The 23,612-nt window shown below is 41.7% G+C and overlaps 1 protein-coding gene across 6 annotated transcripts in view; it reads left to right on the forward strand.

The window, feature by feature from the left end:
• Positions 1-23,612, forward strand: part of RTTN (rotatin) — a 308,992-nt gene that overhangs the window by 240,283 nt on the left and 45,097 nt on the right. For all 6 annotated transcript variants that reach the window (XM_073678960.1, XM_073678959.1, XM_073678958.1 and 3 more), the window contains exons 32-38: positions 1,365-1,523; positions 5,999-6,076; positions 13,003-13,189; positions 14,167-14,249; positions 18,997-19,069; positions 21,173-21,371; positions 21,809-21,899. In XM_073678960.1, coding sequence (XP_073535061.1) covers positions 1,365-1,523; positions 5,999-6,076; positions 13,003-13,189; positions 14,167-14,249; positions 18,997-19,069; positions 21,173-21,371; positions 21,809-21,899 — 870 coding nt within the window. The remainder of the gene's footprint in view (positions 1-1,364; positions 1,524-5,998; positions 6,077-13,002; positions 13,190-14,166; positions 14,250-18,996; positions 19,070-21,172; positions 21,372-21,808; positions 21,900-23,612) is intronic.

Consider the following 23,612-nt stretch of genomic DNA (forward strand, 5'->3'; position numbering starts at 1 on the left):
ACCCGCGGCTGTTGCAGGCACATGTCGGCTGTATAAATCAGCTGACATGTGCCCGGTTCAGTGCGGGCTCAGCACTGGAGCCCTTGCTGAAGCTGGGGTGATGGCCTGGGGTGTACTAATACGCCCCAAGCTTTAAAGAGGCTAAAAACATTTCCAGCCTATATTACTGGAGGGCACACTCCCAGAAAATAAAAATCTGAACTTGCATAAGGGTTCAAACTGCATATCTGTGGGTCTGAAAATGAATGAAGATTAAAGACTGAAACTTGGTGCAATAAGTGCATGAACATAAACAGCATTAATGCATGAAAATAATATACGGTGCTTAGTTAACATAATTTTGATCAAAAAATGTAAAAGCCATCCCACCACGTCACGGTGACCCTATTCAGGACAGTCCTAACCTCTAGTATTAAAACCTTACAATTTGTCAAGTGACGTAATATGGATAAGGGCTGAGAAGGAATGAGACGCGGCTAATGGACACACAGCCATGGAGAACTACATGAATGTAATGTCCAGCTGAAAGAAGGGAGAGGCCACACCATTATTTGCACAACGTGCAAAAAAATGAAATAAGAGTTGAACTGGAATATAAGGTGGTGTGTAAGCACATGTTCACACTGGCCACTAAACATACAAAACCCAAAATAAAAACATAATAAGCAAATACCCTGCAGTGAATAAATAGACAGAAATAGTGCATGAAAATAATATAGGGGATGTACTTAACATAATTTTGATTAAAAAAATGTAAATGTACCAGCGGTCAGAATATTAAGCTGGGTATAACCTGCTCATCCCACTGATGGGCAGCTGTCTGTCTACACTGTACGTTGTCAGCAAGCTGCTAATCAGTGGTAGACGTGGGGTTACACAGATTGGCCTTACTGCCATGCATGTGACACCTAGTCAGGCAGTGATAATTATCACCTGCTGATAAAACACTTATTGTATTGAAACTACAACACACAGCCTAGTAAGTGACACAACCCTGGAATCCGGCTCACTTGCTGCTCTCAGATTAAATAGTAATAACTTGCTGACTTATTCCCTTTTATTGACTGTGTTTTAACCTGTATATCAAAAAATGATGGGCATTATCACCTGGTTGTTATAATTGCTTTGTGCAGTTGAACCTAGAAAAATTCATGTCGTATTGAATACAATGATGGTCACACCAAATATTGATGGGATTTACATTTATCCTTTATTCATCCACTTTGCGTTTTGTTATTTGATGATAAGTAAACTATTGACACTTCTATTTTTGAAAGCGTTCTTACTCTGCAGCAATTTTCCCCACTCCTAAATATAATTAGTTATATCAAAGATTTTTTTTTTTTTCCCCCAACTATTTCCAGGTGAGATTTACGAGCCTGGCCATTGGATCAGCTTTGACATCCATTAAAGAAGGCTGTGTTATCTTGTCTGACAGCTGTCAGAACATTTCTGGAGGCTTATGGGGGACAGTGCTAAGTATCTTTGTGGACCAGTGTGAATGTAGCATGGTGCGCAGAGAGGTGAGTCATTCTGTTCCCTGCCTAGAATGTGGTTTTTATTTTCTAAATAATGGATTTATCTTATCAAATTTTCATGTTTACCAGGCCAGAAATACAAAGCGGCTTTAAAGCTAATGTATGGGAAGTTGTAATGTTGTGACTGTTCAGCTGTTCATACATCAGAGGTGCCTGTTAGTGCAGGCATTTGAGACAAATGAGACTAATTTATACAACTCAATCAATGCGCACTGCCTCATTTTAAGAGTAATGTACATTTATCAGACTCCAGCCCTTCATCAGGCGGTGAAAAGCCATGGTATAGAACCCATCTGTTAAGAGTTGTACAACTTGGACTAGTGAGAAGGTGTGTAGTCCAGAGTCTCCCACTAATGGGTCCCCAGTGATCAGCTATGGTTGTTACATAGCACCACAAGGACGATGAAGCATTACAACGGTCTTATTGATGTTGGCAATGTTTCATAGGCTGTAATTAAGGGGCATGCTACGTTCTCCAGAGAGAGACTCTCTTTGCCCCCACTCTTCACCATGGTACATAGACCAAGATCTTGCACTGGGTTACTCAATCTTTTAACTCAAAATTGACTGTTAAAGTACATGAATGTTATTTTTTTTTTTAATCCCATATCACCTTTAAATTAGTTTTTGGCAGGAGGCAGGATATAGGCACACATTGCTACTAATAATTGTTACTATTTGCTTTATGTTCTAATCCATCCTTTCTAGGAGAAGTTGGCCAGTGCCCATAGTGTGTAAGGAGTAAGGTACCGCAGCTGTTTATCGTTCAGCTATCATTTTATAAAACTTTATAGACTAGTCAGAAGGTTTTTAGTAGTGGGGTCCAGACTAAAACAAAAAGGCAGAAGCACTCAGCTGAATGTTGTGGCCTTTAAAGGGATTTTCCCACAAACCAAAAGTACATTTTAATCAAGAGATATTGGAATAATAATAATTTCCACAATTGGATGTGTTTAAAAAACTGTTCCTGTGCTGAGATAATCTTATAAATGTTCCCCTGCTGTGTACTGTGTAATGGCTGTGTCTGACTGTACAGGAACATGGTCTGATCATACCACATCTCCTGGGCAGGGGAGGAAGGAAAAGAGTATACAGAGAATACAGCATGGGATCACAAATGATTCTTTTTCTGAGGTAAAACATTTCACTGCCTGTTTTTAAACAATGTTTTACTTCAAAGGAAGAATCATTTGTGATCCCCTGCTGTAATGATTGTATACTCTTTTGCTTCCTCCCCTGCCCAGATGTGGTTTGATCAGACCATGTTGCTGCATGGTCAGACTCATCCATTACACAGTACACAGCAGGGGCACATTTATAAGATTATCTCAGCAGAGGAACATTTTCTTTAAATACATTTAATTGTGGAACTTATTATTATTGCGAGATCTATTGATTAAAATGTACTTTTGTTCGTGGGAAAGCCCCTTTAATGGAGTCTATCAGCAGATTTTTGTTATGTAATATAATTGCGTCATTATGTAGGGACAGAAACCCAGATCTCAGCAATGTATCACTTGGTTTACTGCAAGCAGCAGTTGTGATAGAATCACAAGTTTATTTCTGCTCTAGATGTAGCAGAGCTCAGAATGCTGAGTCCTGTGTAACCCCGCCCACATCACTGATAGGCAGCTTCCTGCATACACTGTACATTGAAAGAAACCTGCTAAACAGTGGTGGGAGCGGCGTTGAACCAGGAGGCAAGAGGCAGCTTATCCTGTAATGATGATCTTCTGCTGATAAAACACTGATTGTATTGAAACAGCAAAACAGTCACGAAAGTAACACATTGCTGGTATCGGGGTCTATGTACCTACATCGTTGTACTCTCTGACTACATAGCAAAAACCTGATGACATATTTTATTTAAACAAAAAGAAAAGTCAATGGAATAATTTGTGCCAAATGTTTTAAAAAGTGCACATGTCTTGAAGGGAATCTGTCAGCAGGTTTTTGCCACCTCATCTGAGAGCAGCATGATGATGTAGGCAAAGAGACCCTGAATCCAATGATGTATCACTTAGTTTACTGGGTGCAGCAGTTCTGAGCCAATCAGAGTTCTTAAATTTAGCAATGCAGCAGAGCCGAGAAAGCTAACCCCGCCCACACCAGGCTCTAAATGTACAATATCTATAGACCGCGAGCTACTTCTCACTGGAGGGGGTGGAGTTGGACTAACATGCACATGTTACTGTAAAATTCACAGGTCACAACCATCTTGTAAACTGTACCCACTTTCCCAGATTTATGCAAGCTCTATGGAAAGAGTGAAAAATGTGCCCAATTTGCATCTTTTAGGGGCTCAATTTAGGTCAAAAACTAATGTAGGATTGCAGAACTTTAAACCTCCAAGGAGAGCCCTGAATTGCAAGATGTTCAGTGCTCAGAGACCTGGCTGAGGGAAGGAAGGCGGAAACCTGACCACCACTGAACAAGACTCAGAAGTTTGAACATCAAGACTGGGCCAAGAAATGTCTGAGGACAGATTTTGCCAAAGTGGACTTATGAAATGAGTGATTCTTGACGGCCCATATCGATGAACTCCTGACTGGATCAATAACTGGAACAGACCTTCATTATAACTCAGAAGCCAGCAAGGTGGAGGTGGGATACTGATATGGGCAGGTATTATTAAAGATAGACTCCTCTTAAACCTTTTGGAGTTGAACATGGACTTAAAATCATCTCCCAAAACTACTGTCAGTGAGGACCCTTTTTCAACAAGTAATACAGGAAATAAAACATGAATTTTTATATGGAACAATGCTCCATCGTGTGCATCGAAGTCCTCCACTGCTCGTCTGCCAGTAAAGGTCTTAAAGATGAAAAAACAATGACAGGGCCCCTTCCTCACCCGATCTAAACTTCATTGAGAACTTCTGGGCCTTTCTTAAATGGGAGATTTATGGTAAAGGAGAACAGTCACCTCTCTGAACAGTGCCTGGGAGGCTGTGGTTGGTGCTGCCCAAAAAGTTGTCAATAGATTAAGAAACATAGGTAGAAGGCTTATGGTTGTTCACGTTTATTAACCTGTTGCATTGACCGACAGCAATGTATTTGTTCAATAATAAAATTAATCATCAAAAATAAATTGCCTAATAATTGCACACACAGTGTATTGGTGCTAATGTACATGTGGATTTCTGAAAGAACGGGAAGTTACAATCTAAAATATCCCCAGTAGTCAATGTGAAAATTGTAAGATATCTAACTTTTATTTTTGATTTATGCCCGTCTTGCCTAGAGGGCAATTATTGAGATTTTTAAATTGGCTTCTGTCACATTACTGCGCCCAAACCCGTCCATCGCATAACAGGACAGGTTGGGTCTCCTGCCTTCTCTATCCTTTATCCATGAGGAGAAACCTGACAGGAAGGAATGGCTGTATATATCACCACTGAGAGAACCTACATTCATAGACCGAGCGCACACATCGAGAGACGAGAGGAGGGGGGACGAGACGTAGACTTCCACCATAGCGTGTGCACTTGGATACGCTCTGTTAGAAAATGTCATCTCCAGCCGCAGTCTTCATCTCGTCCATCCCTCTCACTGCTGTTGATGTGCGCTCCTGCGCTCTGTCTGTGGATATATGGAGGTCATCTCAGCCATGATATGACTGCTGTCAAAGGCACCAGACGTTCTCAAATTCCTATATTGGTTACAGCATGCAAAATTATGCGACATTTCGGCCACACACGGCCTTTCTCAAGTCATATACAATGAAAAAAAAGATGATTATTATTATTACCTGTATTTTTTCATTGTATATGACTTGAGAAAGGCCATGTGTGGCCGAAATGTCGCATTATTTTGCATGCTGTAACCAATATAGGAATCTGATGAGGACGTCTGGTGCCTTGGGCATCCATTATCTTCTATTATTGGCAATACGGTGGAGAGTTGCACCGAGACCGCACGGACTAAGGAGTAATCCATGGGATTTGTCCACTTTCTGACCTCTGATATGACGGCCATTTCTTCCTGTCATGGCAGAAGAGCAGGAGACGCAACCCGTCCTACTATGTTCTGGATGGCTTTTGCGCCACAGTCACTTTAAATATCCTAATTCTTACCCCTATGAACGATTACCAATCAATAAATAAAAGTAGTTTTCAAGTTATCTATAATAATGTATTTTTTCATTGATTAGTTTTCTTTATTTCCTGAAGATGACCTTTAAGTTCTTGAATTTTCATCTTTTATATATTCAGATGCAGCTGTATTCTGTGTAAAAGTACAATTTTCTCTAAAAGTCCATTGGGTCAGAAAAAAGCCCTGCCATGTTACTCGTTTTATTTGGCATGGCAGCCTGTTACTCCTGGCATGTAATCATGATTAACATTAAATAATGAGCACTGAAATGCCTGAAACGATTATTCCCCTACCCTTTTCTGACTGTACCTGCCATGAATGACAGCTAGATGGCAGCATTGAGGTCTTGTATATTTTGTTTCCAGGCGGCATTTATTCTGCAGAACATGCTTGTTATCCAAATGTCAGAAGATGCAGAAGATGCTGCGGAATCAACTTTTCAGGTTAGTAGCATTTTATGGCCAGAACGCCAGTGACTATCGTATTTTTTTTTTTTTTCTTCACATTTATTTTGTAGAAAGAAAACCAAAAGTAATTATTGTCCGCTCCGCTACCTGAATAATAAGCGCAATAAGAATTTGCAATGCAGTGATCTACATAATTACACTGAGACACATTTTTCTTCCCCCCTTAGTAACTTGCAGTCTAGCACAACAGTTAGATAAAAAATTCAGTAACTCAGCGGTGTTACAACCATAACATCCTACATGTTTAGACGAGCTCTGAGACGTATGACGCACCGAGAACGAAGAGAAAATCGGAAGAAAGTGTTGTTGTTTTCCCGAAAGGATTCTAAAAAGATTAACCTGTTCATTGCTAGGGTCCTTCTAAAGTGGTTCTTTAATTACAATGATTGAATAATCAACTCCTGCCTGGATATATTATCCATATATGTTTGGTGTCCCTTTTATTGCTGGTACCCCCATAAATTACTAGCACCCTACTATTGAGTTATTAGGCACATTGCCCACCTTTATTTCTGCTTGGTGTCTGGTACCATTGCACCTCGGACCTTTGACTTGTATAGGAAATGCCACTGTTTAAGCCCATCAGTATACGTCTATAATTAACCAATAATTCATAAATTACCAAAACACAAAATGCTGGAGCGGATAGTAATAAAACATCATTTTTATGAACCAATCAACTTAAAAGAAAGCCACTTTAAAACCCATATAGAGAGTTAAAGGGGATGTTCTAGACTTTTGCATTGGCCTACCCTTAATATCAGATCAGTGGGGGTGCAACACCCGGTAAACCCACCAATAAGCTATTCCTGGTAGTGACTGAATGTGATCAGTTGCGGGTCTGCACAGCATAGCTCTGTCACCTGTATATTGGCGGCGGTGGGTACTTCACATCTGCCCTTACGCGAATGAATGGGGAGGGGATCTGCAGTGACCCACTTTTTGTTTCCACTTAAAGAAGCTGTATAGTATTTTACATTACCCCACCCCCAATGGATCCCCCCTGGAAGACTTTTTGTAATTACCTTACGTTGCAGATAATGCCTGTGAGCGGCGCTATCGGTGGCCGCTTACAGGTATCACTTGACCCCGCGCTGACGTCACGACAAGTGAGATATGACTCGGCGCTGGGGTCCCCGCAGTGGCTGCTGGGCTGTGGGCGGGGTTACCCCCCGCGTCACACCCAGCATCCACCGCGCGCTTTCCCAATGAATGAGGAGAGGGAGAGCGTGCGGTGAATGCCGGGTGTCACGCTGGGGTGTATCCCCGCCCACAGCCTGGTATCCACCTGGAACGCGGAAGACAAAGACCCTCGGCTGCTGCCAGTACTTGTCGTGACATCAGCAGATGTCAGAGCCGGCTGCAGCCGGGGGTCACGTGATGTCTGTGAGCGGCCAGCGCTAGCGTTGCTCACAGGCATTATCTGCAACAGAAGGTAATTACAAAAATCCTTAAGGGCCCCGGGGGAATACATTGAGGGGGTAATATTAAGTACTGGACAACCCCTTTAACCGAACTGTGCTGTCCTGCTCCGCAACTGGTCACATCAGGAATAGCTTATCGGTAGGTTTGCCAGTGTTGAACCACCAATCTAATATTAATTAGTATGCTAAAGAAAATCCAACAATATTAAAGTACTGGCCAACCCCTTTAAAGAGTAACTGTCGTTTTAATTTTTATTCTATAAATCAATAGTGCACATAAAAATAAGAAACTTTGTAATATCTCTTATCAGAGAAATCTGCTTCTTTCTCCTCCTTGGACTGAGCTTTCATTCTCAAAATTCTCATTTCATGGGTAAAATCTGTATTCAGTGACGATAGACTTTCCCATCTCTGAGATTGGAGATGGCAGTTACTGCCGATAAGATTCTATGTAGAGAGGAGGAGCTAGAGGCAGAGCTTCTCCCTCCTCCTCCCTACTACATAGGATATGGCAGTTGGTGCTGATAAGATTCTATGTAGAGGGGAGGAGCTAGAGCTTCTCCCTCCTCTTCCCTACTACATAGGATATGGCAGTTGGTGCTGATAAGATTCTATGTAGAGAGGAGGAGCTAGAGGCAGAGCTTCTCCCTCCTCTCCCTACTACATAGGATATGGCAGTTGGTGCTGATAAGATTCTATGTAAAGGGGAGGAGCTAGAGGCAGAGCTTCTCCCTCCTCTCCCTACTACATAGGATATGGCAGTTGGTGCTGATAAGATTCTATGTAGAGAGGAGGAGCTAGAGGCAGAGCTTCTCCCTCCTCTCCCTACTACATAGGATATGGCAGTTGGTGCTGATAAGATTCTATGTAGAGGGGAGGAGCTAGAGGCAGAGCTTCTCCCTCCTCTCCCTACTACATAGGATATGGCAGTTGGTGCTGATAAGATTCTATGTAGAGGGGAGGAGCTAGAGGCAGAGCTTCTCCATCCTCTCCCTACTACATAGGATATGGCAGTTGGTGCTGATAAGATTCTATGTAGAGGGGAGGAGCTAGAGGCAGAGCTTCTCCCTCCTCTCCCTACTACATAGGATATGGCAGTTGGTGCTGATAAGATTCTATGTAGAGGGGAGGAGCTAGAGGCAGAGCTTCTCCATCCTCTCCCTACTACATAGGATATGGCAGTTGGTGCTGATAAGATCCTATCTCTGTAATGGGAAAATCTGTTTCCACTGAATACAGACTTTAACCATGAAATGAGAATTTTGAAGATAAAAGATCAGTTCTGGAAGAGCAAGAAGCAGATTTCTCTGATAAGATATATTACAAAGTTTCTTATTTTCATGTCTACTATTTATTTATGAAATAAAAATGAAAACGACGGTTACTCTTTACGTTTGCCGTTTGCAGTTAGGAAGCAAATTGGCCTAAATTGCAGTACCAAGGTGTCCATAGCTTTGAGCTGATTGTCCTATGACCGACATTGATAGCATAAAAGAAGGTCCTTCCACTGTGATTTCCTGGGATCTGTAGTACCAAATGGCGGCAGTTTCGCCTCTGCTCCTATCAGCTACATGGCCAGTTATAGGCAGCGGCTGTTCACGTGAACTTTTTAGATAAATCAAACAGAATAAAGTCCGTGCATGTGCTGTAAATCTCATCTTCAAATGGTGCAGAGGGTGTGTTGAACTTTTATTCTATTGCAAAGCTATGCATGATTTTTCTTTATTTTTGTATTGAAATACATTATTCCGTAACCTAGAAGTGTTTGTCCACATCCAGCCAGCACCGTTAATAAGCAGCCTCTGTCACATAGCATTCTTTCTGCTAAGCTTCAATTACACAGATCCAGTGATTCAGTGTTTGTCTTTTAGCAGTCATGCTCGAAAACTGCTTATGTTGATATTTCTCTTAATAACTATGCAAACTTCCAGCTTTTTCGGTTATGTGATTTACATTTCCTTGCAATAGAGATCGCTTAGTCTGCATTTGTACTCCACGCAAAGTAGCAGAACTTGTGTTATCTAATTCTTAATTATATTGCTAACGTGATTTTTGGCAGCACTCAGTAGGGCAGAACAGAAATGAAAAGGAATTTAAAGCAGGCCGAACATTCCTGATTGTTAAATGCTGTTCACGATTACAACACAGCCGATAGAAATGGTGACAGCCACAAAAAACAGACTTTTCCGGGGGATTAGTACAGGTTGGCGATGTATACAAAAACACTCTATAATATATATAATACATGTATTATAGAGAGTGTATATTGTTAGGTCCTGAAATATTTGGACAGTGACTGAATCTTTGTGATCTAGCCTCTCCATGCCACTATTTTTTATTTAAAATAAAACAACCGAGATTCAATTGAAGTGTAGACTTTCAGGTTTAAAGGGAATGTGTCACCCTCCTGGGCGATATCAGACCTCTACTATGGGCATACAGGTGATAGAAAGGTAAATCTCTACTTACCTGTATGGCCCATAGTAGAGGTCTGATTGCAGAGAAATCTGATTTTATAAAGTCTGTTTTCCAGAGGCTTGGCGTCCGGGGGACACCAAGCAAACCCCTCCTATCTGCTTACTATTCCCCTAAATCGCCGCCTCTGTGCTAAATTACCATATCCCCCCCCTCCCCTGCACGTCACAGGGCCCTGCACACTGCCAGCGGAGCGGAAGTCTCAGTGACTCACCGTCGCTTGCGCAATACAAAGCTGCGGCGCAGTACGCAGCCAAATGGGGCCGGAGGGAAACAAAGAGCGCTCCATGGGAGCAGCGCGGGAGGAGAGGCAGAGCAGGGCATGTCACAAGGCCCTGTGACATGCAGGGGAGGGGGGGAATATGGTAAATTAGCACAGAGGCGGCGATTTAGGGGAATAGTAAGCAGATAGGAAGGTTTGCTTGGCGTTCCCCAGACGCCAAGCCTCTGGAAAACAGACTTTATAAAACCAGATTTCTCTGCAATCAGACCTCCTGCTATGAGCCATACAGGTAAGTAGAGATTTATATTACCTGTATGGCCATAGTAGAGGTCTGATATCGCCCAGGGGGGTGACAGATTCCCTTTAATTAAAGGAGTCAAACAAAAATATTCTGTGAAACGCTTAGGAATTGCAACAATTTTTCTACAAAGCTTCCTCATTTCAGGGGCTCAAAAGTAATTGGACAAATTAAGTTTACCATATATAAAATGTACATTTTCAATACTTTGTAGAGAATCCTTTGCAGGCAATGGCTGCCTGAAGTCTGGAAGCCATGGATGTCACCAAACCCAGAGTTTCCTCCTTTGTGGTGCTTTGTCAGGCACTTACTGCAGCTGACTTCAGTTGTTGCTTGTTTGTGAATCTTTCGGCCTTGAACCAGCTTTTTTTTTCCAGCTCTGGCGTGGCACTATAAATGTAAGCCTTCTGCCCCCCTGGTCATATACTCACCCTCCGGCATCGTCACCATTTTTCAGTGCCGCTCTGGTCCTGCGACGCCATCTTACGAGCGCAGCCTCTGACTGACCAGCTACGTCACAAGCTGTCAATACCAGAACGAGGCTCTCATAGACTTGTATTGAAAAGTGACCTCCGCGCAGCTCCATGGAACACTGGAGCTGCCGACAGGTCACTTTTCGCTGGAGACCGACAGGAGCGACGATGGAAAATGATGAAGGTGGCAGGTGAGCAGGGGGCAGGGGAATTACATTTAAAGCACCTCTCGAGCGATGCAATAAAAAAAAAACACTAGAGTGGTGCTTTAAGTTTTGTCTTAAGCATGTGAAATGCATGCTCAATGGGGTCGAGATATGGTGATTGTCTCAGCCATTGCAGAATATTTCACTTCTTTGCCGCAGTATGTTTTGGGTCATTGGCCGAAGCTTCACAGTACAGATGGACAATCAATTAGCATTTGGTGGAATCTAAGCAGAAAATATCGCCCTGTACACTGTATAATTCATTTGGCTGCTTCTGTCTTCAGATACATCATCAATACACACTAGTGACCCAGCGCCATTGGAAGCTATGCATGCCCATGCCATCACACTGCCTCCACCATGTTTTACAGAGGATGTGGTGTGTTTGGATCATGAGTCGTTCCAAGCCTTCTCCTTACTTCCTCCCATCATTCTGGCACAGGTTGATCTTAGATTCATCTGTCCAAAGAATGCTTTTCCAGAACTGGGCAGGCTTCTTTTGATGTTTTTTAGCAAAGTCTAATCTGTCTTCATCTCTGATTAATTTCTTAGTTTTTTCAGTCTAGTGATGATCTGTTTCTCTTCCTTTGAAAGCTCCTTTGACTGCATGTGGTGGGTCACAGCAACAACTTCCAAATGCAAATGCCAAACCTGGAATCTGCTCCAGACCTTTTACCTGCTTAATTGTTGATGGATTAATGAGGGAATAGCCCATGCAGCCCATTATAGAGCTTTTGAGATAACTGTTCAATTACCTTTGCTCCTTTTAAAAAAAAAAACATAGTCCGGGAATGATGATCTTGGTGATAAAATCTTTCACAGTTAGTAAACGACAGCACGCACTTTGACAAGTGACACATCCCTGAATTCTGTGTTTTCAAGCTTGATCTGCTGCTGTCTTCAGATTAAATATAAAAAACCTGCTGAGATTCCCTTTAATGGGATTAATGGGTGACTACAGACAGTGGGATCAGAGGATGGCCACACACACTGGCATTCTGAGGTTGCACATTCTGCTGAAAAAAACGCTGCTATCGGCAAGTCCCCTTTCCTCCCTGGACTGGTCCGTGATTGTCTGGGGAGCTCTGGTGGCCGCAGAATGCCGTCCGAGGGGGCCTCATGTAGCTTGTGGTCCGCATGTTTGAGACCCCTGCTCTATATGATGTATTTCTACTTTAGAGGAGACAGACTCCCTTTTAGAGCTGGTAATTTTTTATTTGGAAATTTAACAGAACTATTATTAAACAGGAAAATAAGTAAAAATATTCAGTTTGTTGAAAACTCCAGACAAGTTATTTTGTAAAACTGCTGTAAATCCAGTCGTGTTCTGAATTCTACCTCCATGCTGCAGGCCTGCGCACTCGTCTTGATTGCTGCAACTCTCTGATAATCTGTCTTCCATTCATTGTACTCTCCCCTCTGCAGTCTATCCTGATTGCCACAGGCAGACTTGCATTTCTGTCCAGTCGCGCTGTGATGCCTATATACCCTGCGCCAGTCACTGCACTGCTTTCCCATTCATTGTAGAATACATTTTAATCTTCTCACTTTCACCCACAAGGGGAGTACTGTACATTGCCCTACATCTCCTCCCTCATCTGTCTGCCAATGAAATAAAACCAGCATACCCATGGGCTGAGCCTCATCTCCTGTCTCCAAATTTTTTCTCAAGCTGCATCAGTTTCCTGGAATGCACTACCCCAATCTAGTCAACGTACACAGTTTTACACAGTATTCACTAACCAATGTGCCATTAGCATATATAGAAACCTGCAAGTATGAACAGTATGATATATTTTTTAGGGTCCGAGCCTACAGGATGAAGAATCAGGTACACTTTTAACAGGAAAGCCTGCAATCAAAGCACTTTTGAGAGACTACCACTTCTATGAACACGTGGGCCATATGGCCAAGAACTGCTATCTTGGACGTTTTACTTTTGACTTGGATAATTCCATGGATTCGTGTAAAACTCAAGAAAATCTTAATTGTAAGTGGTTTTAACCTTCTATTAAATAGTTATTTCTCTTTTCTTTTAAAGGTTGAGACATGAAACCATTTGAAGGCCTATAAACTTGCAACCTTTAGAAAAAGTCTTTTCTAAGTGCTATTGACTTAAAAGCCAAACTAAACGGACACCAAATGTGGTGTTCTACATCATGCATCGAACATGAAGGTTTTCTGAAGCCATTACTTTTTTACTTGTTCCTTGTACTTTCCCTGGGGAATATTCAGTAGCTTATAGAGAAGTATCCAGCCAGAATGATCTGATAGCTACAAATGAAAAGATCGCATTAGTGAATCCTCTGATCTTGGACCACCACTGATCTCCAGAATGATATGGCTCTGTAGAGTGTTTAACTCCTGTAGTTCCCGCGGTGCGAACATGTTCTGGAAATCAGAGGCCGTTCGATATCAAAAGGCTTTGCCAGTGTGATCATCTCACATGTATTAATTACATGTCTAAAGATTAGGCTTTGTAGATTCAGCAAGCTGGACAAATCCTCCGCTCATCCTGCTCACACATAGCCCCGACATATATTACTAGCCGCACAGTTGTGCTCACTATAAATTAAACCTAAACCATGGTTCTCTTTGTATTGAAAATTGGAATAGATTATACAGTAATGCCCACGTGTGCCAAAATGTCATTATTTGACAAATGTTGAGTCCAGTATAGACTATGAATATATTCCTGAGATTTCCTGTTTTATATAGCGAACATACACCACAAATCAAGCTTATTTTGCCGTTATTTCTCCCTTTTAAGCTACAAGTTCAATCCAGACATGCACTCCTCCTAAAAAATAAGAAAGCCTGCCCATAGGTATGAGTTAGCTCAACTTCTTGATGTCTCGTATGAAGCAGTTGTTCAATTATTAACACGCGCCCTGAGGTGGCAGCATTGAATTTGTAGCTGTAAACTCTCTGTATTTCAGTCTGATGTCAATATGATCTACATTTCAGGTTCTGAAGATTCGCTGTATGTATGGAATAGTGCTCCCAATGTTTCCAGCACATCTGGGTCAGAATCCACATTGAGTACAATAGTAAGTCATCTTTCCGGTGTAAATAATAATCATTTTTAGTTTTTCATTTTTTTTTGTCTTTTGGAAACTATTTGTATTGAAATAATAATGAAATGAGCCTGACAGCTGATGCGTGCTGCCCGATCCACAAGCCGCATGTATCAGACACTGGCTGTATGATCTCAGTCAGGCATGGTGAAATTTTGCGACGTTTCATAGAAAACATATGTTAGGAACCACTTATTTATTTACTTTATTCACTTGTATGGCGCCATTAATTCTACATCATTCAGGTTCACTTTAAAGGGCTTCTCATCCCTCCCTTTATAGTCTGTTCATGCAACCTGTCCTATACTAATACATCCATGCTTTGTAAGCTTTGAAGAGAATTTTATTTTAGTCTAAATTTTTATATTTTTCAATTTTCAGGTATCTACAACAATTTTATTTATTTTATTATCTTTATTGACGAGCTTCCAATCTGCTTTAGTTTTTTTTTTATATATTATTTTTACATTTAAATCATTTTACATTAACCAAGGAAGCTCAGAAACCAATGGTTTCCACTTCTGTTTCAGGATAAGTGAAACTGTATTTTAAACAGGTCGTGTTTGTCAGTCAGCAGCTTTTTGCAGCCATAACTACAGAGCCCTTATCAGAGTGCCAAGGCAGATAAGCAGGCACCAGGCTGTGACACAGTGACAGTACAATCTGTTGTCCAACACACATGCTCCAATGAGAAACCGAATTAGGAAAGAAATGATTCCAATGCAGTCGTAGCAGTACTCGTGAAGGCTTTATCATCTGCAAAGTAATTGCATATCTGTCTATCTATCTATACTGGTGTGAAAAAGTGTTTGCCCCCTTCCTGGTTTCTTTTGCATGTTCGTCACACTTAAATGTTTCAGATCACAAAACAAATTTAAATATTAGACAAAGATGATACAAGTAAACACAAAATGCAGTTAAGTTATAAAGCCATTTCTAAAGCTTTGGGACTCCAGCGAGCCACAGTAAGAGCCATTATCCACAAATAGCGAAAACATTGAACAGTGGTGATCCTTCCCAGGAGTGGCCAGCTGACCAAACTTACCCCAAGAGCACAGCGACGACTCATCCAAGAGGTCACGAAAGACCCCACAACAACATCCAAAGAACTGCAGGCCTCACTTGCCTCGGTTAAGGTCAGTGTTCATGACTCCACCATAAGAAAGAGACTGGGGAAAAATGGCATGCATTTCAGAGTTCCAAGACGAAAACCACTGCTGAGCAAAAAGAACATAAAGGCTCATCTCAGTTTTTCCAGAAAACCTCTTGATGATCGCTAAGACTTATGAGAGGATACTATGTAGACTGACAAGACAACAGTTGAACCTTTTGGAAGGTGTTTGTCCCATTACATCTGGCGTGGAAGTAACACAGCATTTCAAAAAAGGAAGATCATACCAACAGAAAAATATGGTGGTGGTAGTGTGATGGTCGGGGGCTGTTTTGCTGCTTCAGGACCTAGAAGATTTGCTGTGGTAAATGGAACCATGAATTCTGCTGTCTACTAAAAAATCCTGAAGGAGAATGTCCAGCCATCTGTTGGTGACTTCAAGCTGAAGCGCACTTGGGTTATGCATCAGGACAATGATCCAAAACACACCAGCAAGTCCACCTCTGAATGGCTTAAGAAAAACAAAATTAAGACTTTAGAATGGCTTAGTCCAAGTCCTGACCTTAATCCGATTGAGATGCTGTGGCATGACCTTTAAAAAGGCGGTTCATGCTCGGAAACCCTCCAATGTGGCTGAATTACAACAATTTTGCAAAGATAATTGGGCCAGAATTCCTCCAGGGCGTTGTAAAAGACTCATTGCCAATTATCACAAATGCTTGATTGCAGTTGTTGCTGCTACGGGTGGCCCAACCAGTTATTAGGTTTAGGGGGCAATCACTTTTTCACACAGGGCCCTATATGTTTGGATTTCTTTTTCCCTAATAATAAAGACCTTCATTAAAAAATGCATTCTGTGTTTACTTGTGTTATCTTTGTCTAATATTTAAATTTGTTTTGTGATTTGAAACATTTTAGTGTGGCAAACTTGCAAAAGAATAAGAAATCAGAAAGGGGGCAAACGCTTTTTCACACCACTATAGCTATCCAATCCTATCTATCCGATCTTATATTTTTAATATAGTTCTTTTAATAAGACCTTGTAACAGATGAAATAGAAAAGAAAAAAGTAATAGAGTCAGAAAAAATTTATATGTTCCAGCTTCAGGTTATTCATAAAAAGTAGATGTTATTAGGTCATATAAAAAATTGTGAAAGGTCACAACACCTTAGAAGGAATCATTCTAGCAAACGCGTTTCATTCATCATTGCATGATTAAAGACATATAGTCTGAAACGCATTTTCTAGAATGATGCCTTCTAAGGTGTTGTGACCTTTCACAATTTTTTATATGACCTAATAAAGTTTACTTTTCATGAAGAACCTGAAGCTGGAACATATACATTTTTTCTGAGATAAAATAGAAATATATAGTATAAAGCATCACTCCAGCATGTTTTTTTTTCTTTTCTTGCAGTGCTGGAGTGCTGCCACTAATATAAGCTCTCTGCCCCTGGCATTATACCCTCCAACTGCCATCTTTATCTGTTCTCTGTGCCGGTCCCGGGCAGTCTTCAGTTTGTGACCTGCAGGATCTCTTCAGTATTTGCTGGGAGAGCCAGAAGTCACTACTCAATGTAAGTCTATGAGAGAACCAGAGCGAGGCTATCATAGATTTACATTGAGAGCTTGTGATCGTTACCTTTTGGGTTCCGGTCAGTCAGACGTTGCAGTCATAAGATGGCAGATCAGGACGTAGCGGTGCTAGGCACACCTGAAGACGGTGACTAGTAAGTCTAGGGGCAAGGAACTTACATTAGTAGCACCACTTCAGTGCTGAAATAATAAAAAAAAAATGCTGGCATGGTGCTTTAAAAATGAACTGTACTTTAAAAAAAAATAGCATAATTCAATAGTACAAACAAATATAAGAATCTTTGCAAAGTATCTTGTTATAGAAATCCCTCCCCATCTATAAGACACTTCTTCCCCTCTCTCCCGGCCTCCTGAACTTATTGAAAATGCAGCACAAGTATGTCTTGCTCAGAAGAAATGGACTTTAGGTGTCATGTGACAGCCCATCATCCTCTGGAGAGGGGAGGAGTGAGAAGCAGGCTAGGCCTAGGGAACATACACGGGCGGACAGAAAAACATTGTACAAATCTCTGTTTCAAGTGTTTTACCTCACATCAGAGCTTGATTCTGATCAAGACATCTCAGCTTAACTGTATAATGTCCATCTGGCTGCTGCAGCTGGTCTCTGTGAGCTGAAAAGTTAATTAAAAGCTGGAATCCCTCATGTCTTTGCTGAGCTGTATATAAGTGAGATCACAACAGCTCATCTCCTTCCCTCAGCTCTCAGTGGATTGCAAATTTGCAAAAGTTCCTTTTTTTTATTGCATAGCAGTATTTATCACTGCAGATACAGGCTATATCAGTAAGGTCTTATTATTTGTGAATTATCCCACAAGAAATAAACCCTCTGCCTAGTGATTGGAGCAAAATACAACTCCAATTGGGTTGTCGTCGGCTGAAGCTTTGCAGTCCATTATTATGCCCTCGGAAAGATCTTATGGCACTCCGGTTGGCTGATGGAATCCCGCTTGCTGTCATTTTTGTCTGTTCTATACTGATACATTATGGTTCTATCATGAATAGAAGATTTGATGCAAATTGGAAAAGAAGAGAATATAAATGCATGAACATCAGCCAACACATTTAATTATGCCAAGTTAGGAATTGCGGGACTTGGCGCAGACTCCAGTGATCCAGTTTTACCGGCCAACTCTTCTGTCACATAACTAGAGATTGGCAAATGAAATCCGGTAATGTTTCTGTTGTCATTTAGGCACATTGCGCCCTTTGGTTGGTTACTTTGCCCACTGATAATGTAGGTCATAGTTTACATTTTCTTAATGAGTTATGTTGGGCACAATTAATTGCCAATCATACCTCCTATTAAATCAGTTTCCAGAATTTGATTATCCTGATAGACATGTCCAACCTGCAATTAAAAATTGCAGCATAATTAGAATAGTATTTTATTGATCAGCTTGAGTCCGGATAATCATCCCGGAGATCCAATATCCAGGACAGTGCTGAATGCGACTCTGTTTTCTCCGTGAGTGACATTTGCTCATTTCGTCTCCATGTAATATATTTGCGGCATCGCTCACTTTTGTGCCTTGCCCTTTATTGCCTTAAAGCAATATGTACATCTTTAGAAAGGACACCTGCTCCATTCTGTAGATAGCTGTGCATTTTTGCTTTTCCATTAACCGCAGCATTGTGTGAAGCCGAACTGCCCGAGATGCTCTTCATTGTAGAAGAGATTGATTTTCCAAACCTACAATATTTGTCAATCTCTCGTTCCTTTCATCGACACTTTGTATAATTTAGACTTGGCCAACCCGTAGTTTTGAGTTTTAAAGACTGAAGACGAACATTTTAAGGGCAAGGAGAACTTGATAAGTAAATTAGCATTTCTCTTTGCCTTACCTTTTGCGGAGTGTTGCTAGACTTTATGAAGGAATCCATGTTTTATGCGCCCGCAGAGACCGTGTGCTTTTAATGACATGGCATTCTGCTTTTAGGATTGTAGCACCCAGGGGCTCGAGTTTCAGCTTAGTTACTTCATTTTGCATTCAGCTCTTGTTTTATCTTTGCAGATTCTCACATCATCCGCGAGCAGCTCAGAACGCATGGCTCCAATCTGTGCGACTGATCAAGGGCTGGATCAAGGTATGGATACAATAACCTTCACAGCGCTGACCTATGACTCTCCTGGACAAATCAATTCCTTGTGATAGTGGTAAAGCCAAGCAAATGTGTTTTTCTGTAATTTTCTGCCATATAAACCCCTTTTTATTGGGGGTGGGAGAGGGCTGCTTATTTATCTGGCTCCATTCTGCTGGATGAAATTGCATACACTATTCTTTTACATTTTGCCCATTATTTGGCATATAGAAAGCTAATAAATTGCAAAAGGAAAATAAAGTACACTAAACGGACAGAAGTATTGGGACACGTCTTAGGCATTGAATTCAGGTTGTTCATTTAGGCCTATTGCCGCAGGTATATAAAATCCAACCCCTAGTCGTGCAGTCTGCCTTTATTAACCTTTGTGAAATAATGGGTCATTCTAAAGAGCTCACTCCATCGTAGTGTGGCACTGTAATAGGATGACTCCGTTGCAAGTCAGTTTGTGAGATTTCTTGCCTCATAAATATTTCATGATCAGCTGAATGGTTTTATTAAAAAGTGAGAGCATTTAGGATCCACAGCAGCTCAGCCACAAGGGGGCAGACCACATAACGTTACAGAGCTGAGTCAACGACTGTTGAAGTGCATAGTGCGTAAGGGTAGTCTGCTCCCTGCCAACTCCATAAGACCTCCAAGCATTCTCTGGCATTAGCATCTGCACCAGGTGCTTCATGATATGGGTTTCCATGGCCAAGCCGCTGCATGCAAAGCCTTACATCACTCCATCTGATGCTTGGCATTGTGCTTAGTGATGTAAAACATGTTATTACTGGATTCCGGAGCAGTGGAAAGGCACTTCTCTATCTGTCAGTCTGATGGATGAGTCTATGCTTGGTGAATGCCAAATGGATAATACCATGGGGTTGACTTAGTGTCATGAATGTGCCGCACTCTGCTGGGACCTGTGATACATCTGAGATTAGAAGATGGCATCGATTAGCTGAGCACAGGTGTTCTTTAACTGTACACAGCCATTCATGATTTAACAGGTTTCCTGTGGCATGGAAAGGGTTTAGAGTTCCTCGTTGTCTATTGGCTGTTCTGCTTATTGGAACCATCTAAACTTGTGTCTGGCTTCCCTCCATGCGAGCAATAGAATATTCATTCTGTTCCTGGCTTCATTGGAGAAAGTGGTCTAGAGTCGCTTTCAGTCGTTTTGACATTGTTGCATGCAGTTTGTTGTGAATACCTCTCTCCTCCCCTTTTGGCGTTTATTCGTGTTACTTTTCTGCCTCATTACTGTGCACCCTTTTCCTCTTCATATTTTATCCTGTGTGCCTTGGTTTCCCCCTATCTGTCCAGCCTGTGTTTACCCTTTCACCCCTGCCCCTTTCCTCCTTGGGGGAAGGTTGATGGCGGCTTAGGATTTTGTAGGAGCACAGAGAGGTACGAGACCCAGGCATCTCCACCTTCAGGGGTAAGCCTGGGTTAGGGATAGACTAGGACGACTCTAGATTAAGGGACAGTATAGGGTCCCTCTGCCCCGGCTTTCCTACAGTCACACTGTGACACCTTAATTCCAGTGAATGGAATTTGTAATACTGACATTTTGGACAATTGTAGCTCCCAGCTTTGAAAACAATTTGGGGAAGGCGTTTTTCTGTTCCAGCATGGTTATGTTACAGTGCACAAAGCAAGGTCCATAATAAAGGCATGGTTGGGTTACTTTGGGTGAGCCCTGAGCTCAACCCTATTAAACACTTGTGAGATCAACCAGAATGGAGATTGCAAGCCAGGTCCTGTTATAAAACATCAGTGTCTAACCTCACAATGTCCAGGTAAATGGGCAAAAATCTCCACTAGCAAACTCCCAAATCTTGTAGAAAGCCTTCTCAGAAGACTGTAAACTGTTTTAGCTGCAAAGCTGGAGCCAACCCCATATTAATACCTGTGGCTTCCGATTGGGATTTCATAAATGTAATGTGGAGATGTCAAAATAGTTTTGCCCATAAATTGTAGATGACACTACCGACCTTTTCCTTTGTGATTAAGCGATTTTATCTCTCTTTACAATGTCCTTAATAGGAAATACTTTTTCACGTTTTAATAGATTAAGGCTTATTCTTTGTCTTTTCGCTGCAGGTCAGAACAATAAGGCCAGAACAGCATCTCTGAGCTCAGAAGAGATTTGCGCCTCCGTGTGCATGCCTGACCAGCGCTCCTTGGTTACGCCGTCTCTCTTGTCAGCTGTATGCGGCTTATTGGAGAACCTGCTCATAATGAATCCTGAAGACGTAGGGATTGCCTTGTCTGACATACATTTGGTCACTGATCTGATTAGGTACTAGGAAGGAGCCAGTTTCCTTTTTTTATTAAATAAAATAATAATAAAAGAGTTTAAGAATAAAAAAAAAACACATTTTAAGTCCTAATATCATGGTTGAGGATATCCTCAGCTCTGCATTAAGTGCCGCCTCGGAGTGAGCCCCATCTGCTAGATACGATATTGTGAATTCTTCAGACATTGATTCATCCTTTATAGCCAGATGCACATTTTTTCTATCCTTTTTTCCCCTATTTTCTGGAAGTTTTACTTCTTCTACAAATAATGTTATTCTAGTCTAATGTGCACATATCATTATGCTTTTATTAGATGAGGAAGAGCCCAGGCAGCCATTCATTGAATATTTCAGTGTGTCCTTTCTGCATCTACTGTGTATTGTAATCTGACCATGTAGAAGAAGCTCCTGATTTTCCTTTGTGTCCTCTCATCTACAGTCTCATAAAGCCAGCTGTGCTAGAAAGATGTTTTTCTGATCTCAAGACTTCATTCACCCCTGAAGGGCGTGCGAGGAATGTAAAGTCACAGGTCAGTTTTCCTTCCGCACCTGGGTTAATGCTGTTAGTGCTGCACAGAGGAGCTCGCTGAACTCTCCAGCTCTCTATTATACCACGTAGTTCACCATCTTAATCCAGAATTAGTGGCATCTCGTGTATTGCACTGCTCTCCGGTACAGACGTACATTTCTCACACATTTGTATTTCGGATAGTGAATAAGGACACAATACTTTTTACGGCTTACTACTTCTTTCTGTCTGCTGCTCAGTCATTGTGGCTGAATCCCCTATTTTAATTTTTTTTAATAGCATTCAAGGTCTGAAACATTGCTCACAGATAAACATGCATGTATCTGATCACATGAGCTGTTTATGTATAATAATCCATCGCTTTTATAAATGCCTGTATGTCTTAAGCTTGGGTATATTTTCCAAGGTATTGGAGAGTCCATCACAGAACTAATTACTCAGCTGGGTAGTGTAAAAAGACATGTTTTAAAGGGAGTCTGTCTTTTCCTCTTGCTGCTGTCAGATTACATTTTACAAAAAACCCACTGATAGAGACCCTGATTCCACACATATATCACTTGGTTTAATGGATGCAGCAGTGCCGATAGTCACAGTATTCTCTGCTGCAGATGTAGCAGAGCTCAGTTGTTGATCTGTGCCCCTTTCTGTGTAAAATGTATGGGGATAGAGAGCTGCTGATCACTGGTGGGGGAATTGGTTGGACTACCAGGCACGAGGCCAGTTGTCCTGTAGTGATGATCTCCTTCTGGAAAAACACTGATTGTAGTGAAACCACAAAACACAGCCCAGTAAGTGACACATCCCTGGAATCAGGGTCTCTGTTCCCACATTATGGGGCTCTTAGATTACGTAGCAAAAACCTGGTGACAAATTCCATTTTAACCAGTTCCCATCACTGCAGTGCCTTTTTACATCCAAATACAACATGCTGTGCCCATAAATTCAAAAGAAAGGGTTTGAAGAAGATTAATTGCTGTCAGTAGTGAGTGAAATTAATCCAGTTTCCATAAGGACATGAATAGGATCGTGATCCCAGGCCCCCCTGTCGCTAACAGTGCTCACTCCGCCATCACAGAAGATGCAGCAGCGGGGATTGAGCGAGATCTGTGCTCTGGATCAGTGTGTTTAACCATTAACTCCTTTGGTTGATATAGGAAGATCTCTCCATTGGCTCTTTGCAATGCTGTCGCAGTGAGCCAAGGGTTGCTATGGCAACCGTGGGCCTAACGTGACCTCTTGGTCGGTCATAAATCAAAGCCTGACAGGATGCAACACTTACAGGATAGATAATGTGCTACTCGTGCAGTGCATTATCTCAGCCTGTCAGTGTAGACTTTAATCTGTGGCCGACCCGGAGGCCATAAGCAGTGTATTGTATTGCCCATGCGATCAAAAATCACATGTGTAAGGTGACCGAGGGCGGTAGCTCCATACCACCCTGGCACTTTACAAGAAAATCTTGTCTCAGTCCCAATGTGCTGTGAGGTGCATCACACTCACTTGTAGGCCGCAGGCCTTCGCTGTCTCCAGGCCTCAATCTTCCTGAGCCGCCATACATAATTAAGGGGACACGCAGTTCGTTTCAACGCACAGATGTTTACAGGACAGTTTAAGTTCATCAAATTGTAGCACGCAGCATCGGGCAGAACACGTCTTATTTCTTGTTTCCTTAACACAGCACATTTTCAGCATTAATATCCTTTCCTCCTGGACT

This window comes from Phyllobates terribilis, unplaced genomic scaffold (genome assembly GCF_046119375.1).
Source record: "Phyllobates terribilis strain yellow unplaced genomic scaffold, ASM4611937v1 Scaffold_4__5_contigs__length_816908805, whole genome shotgun sequence".
NCBI classification, from domain to species: domain Eukaryota; kingdom Metazoa; phylum Chordata; class Amphibia; order Anura; family Dendrobatidae; genus Phyllobates; species Phyllobates terribilis.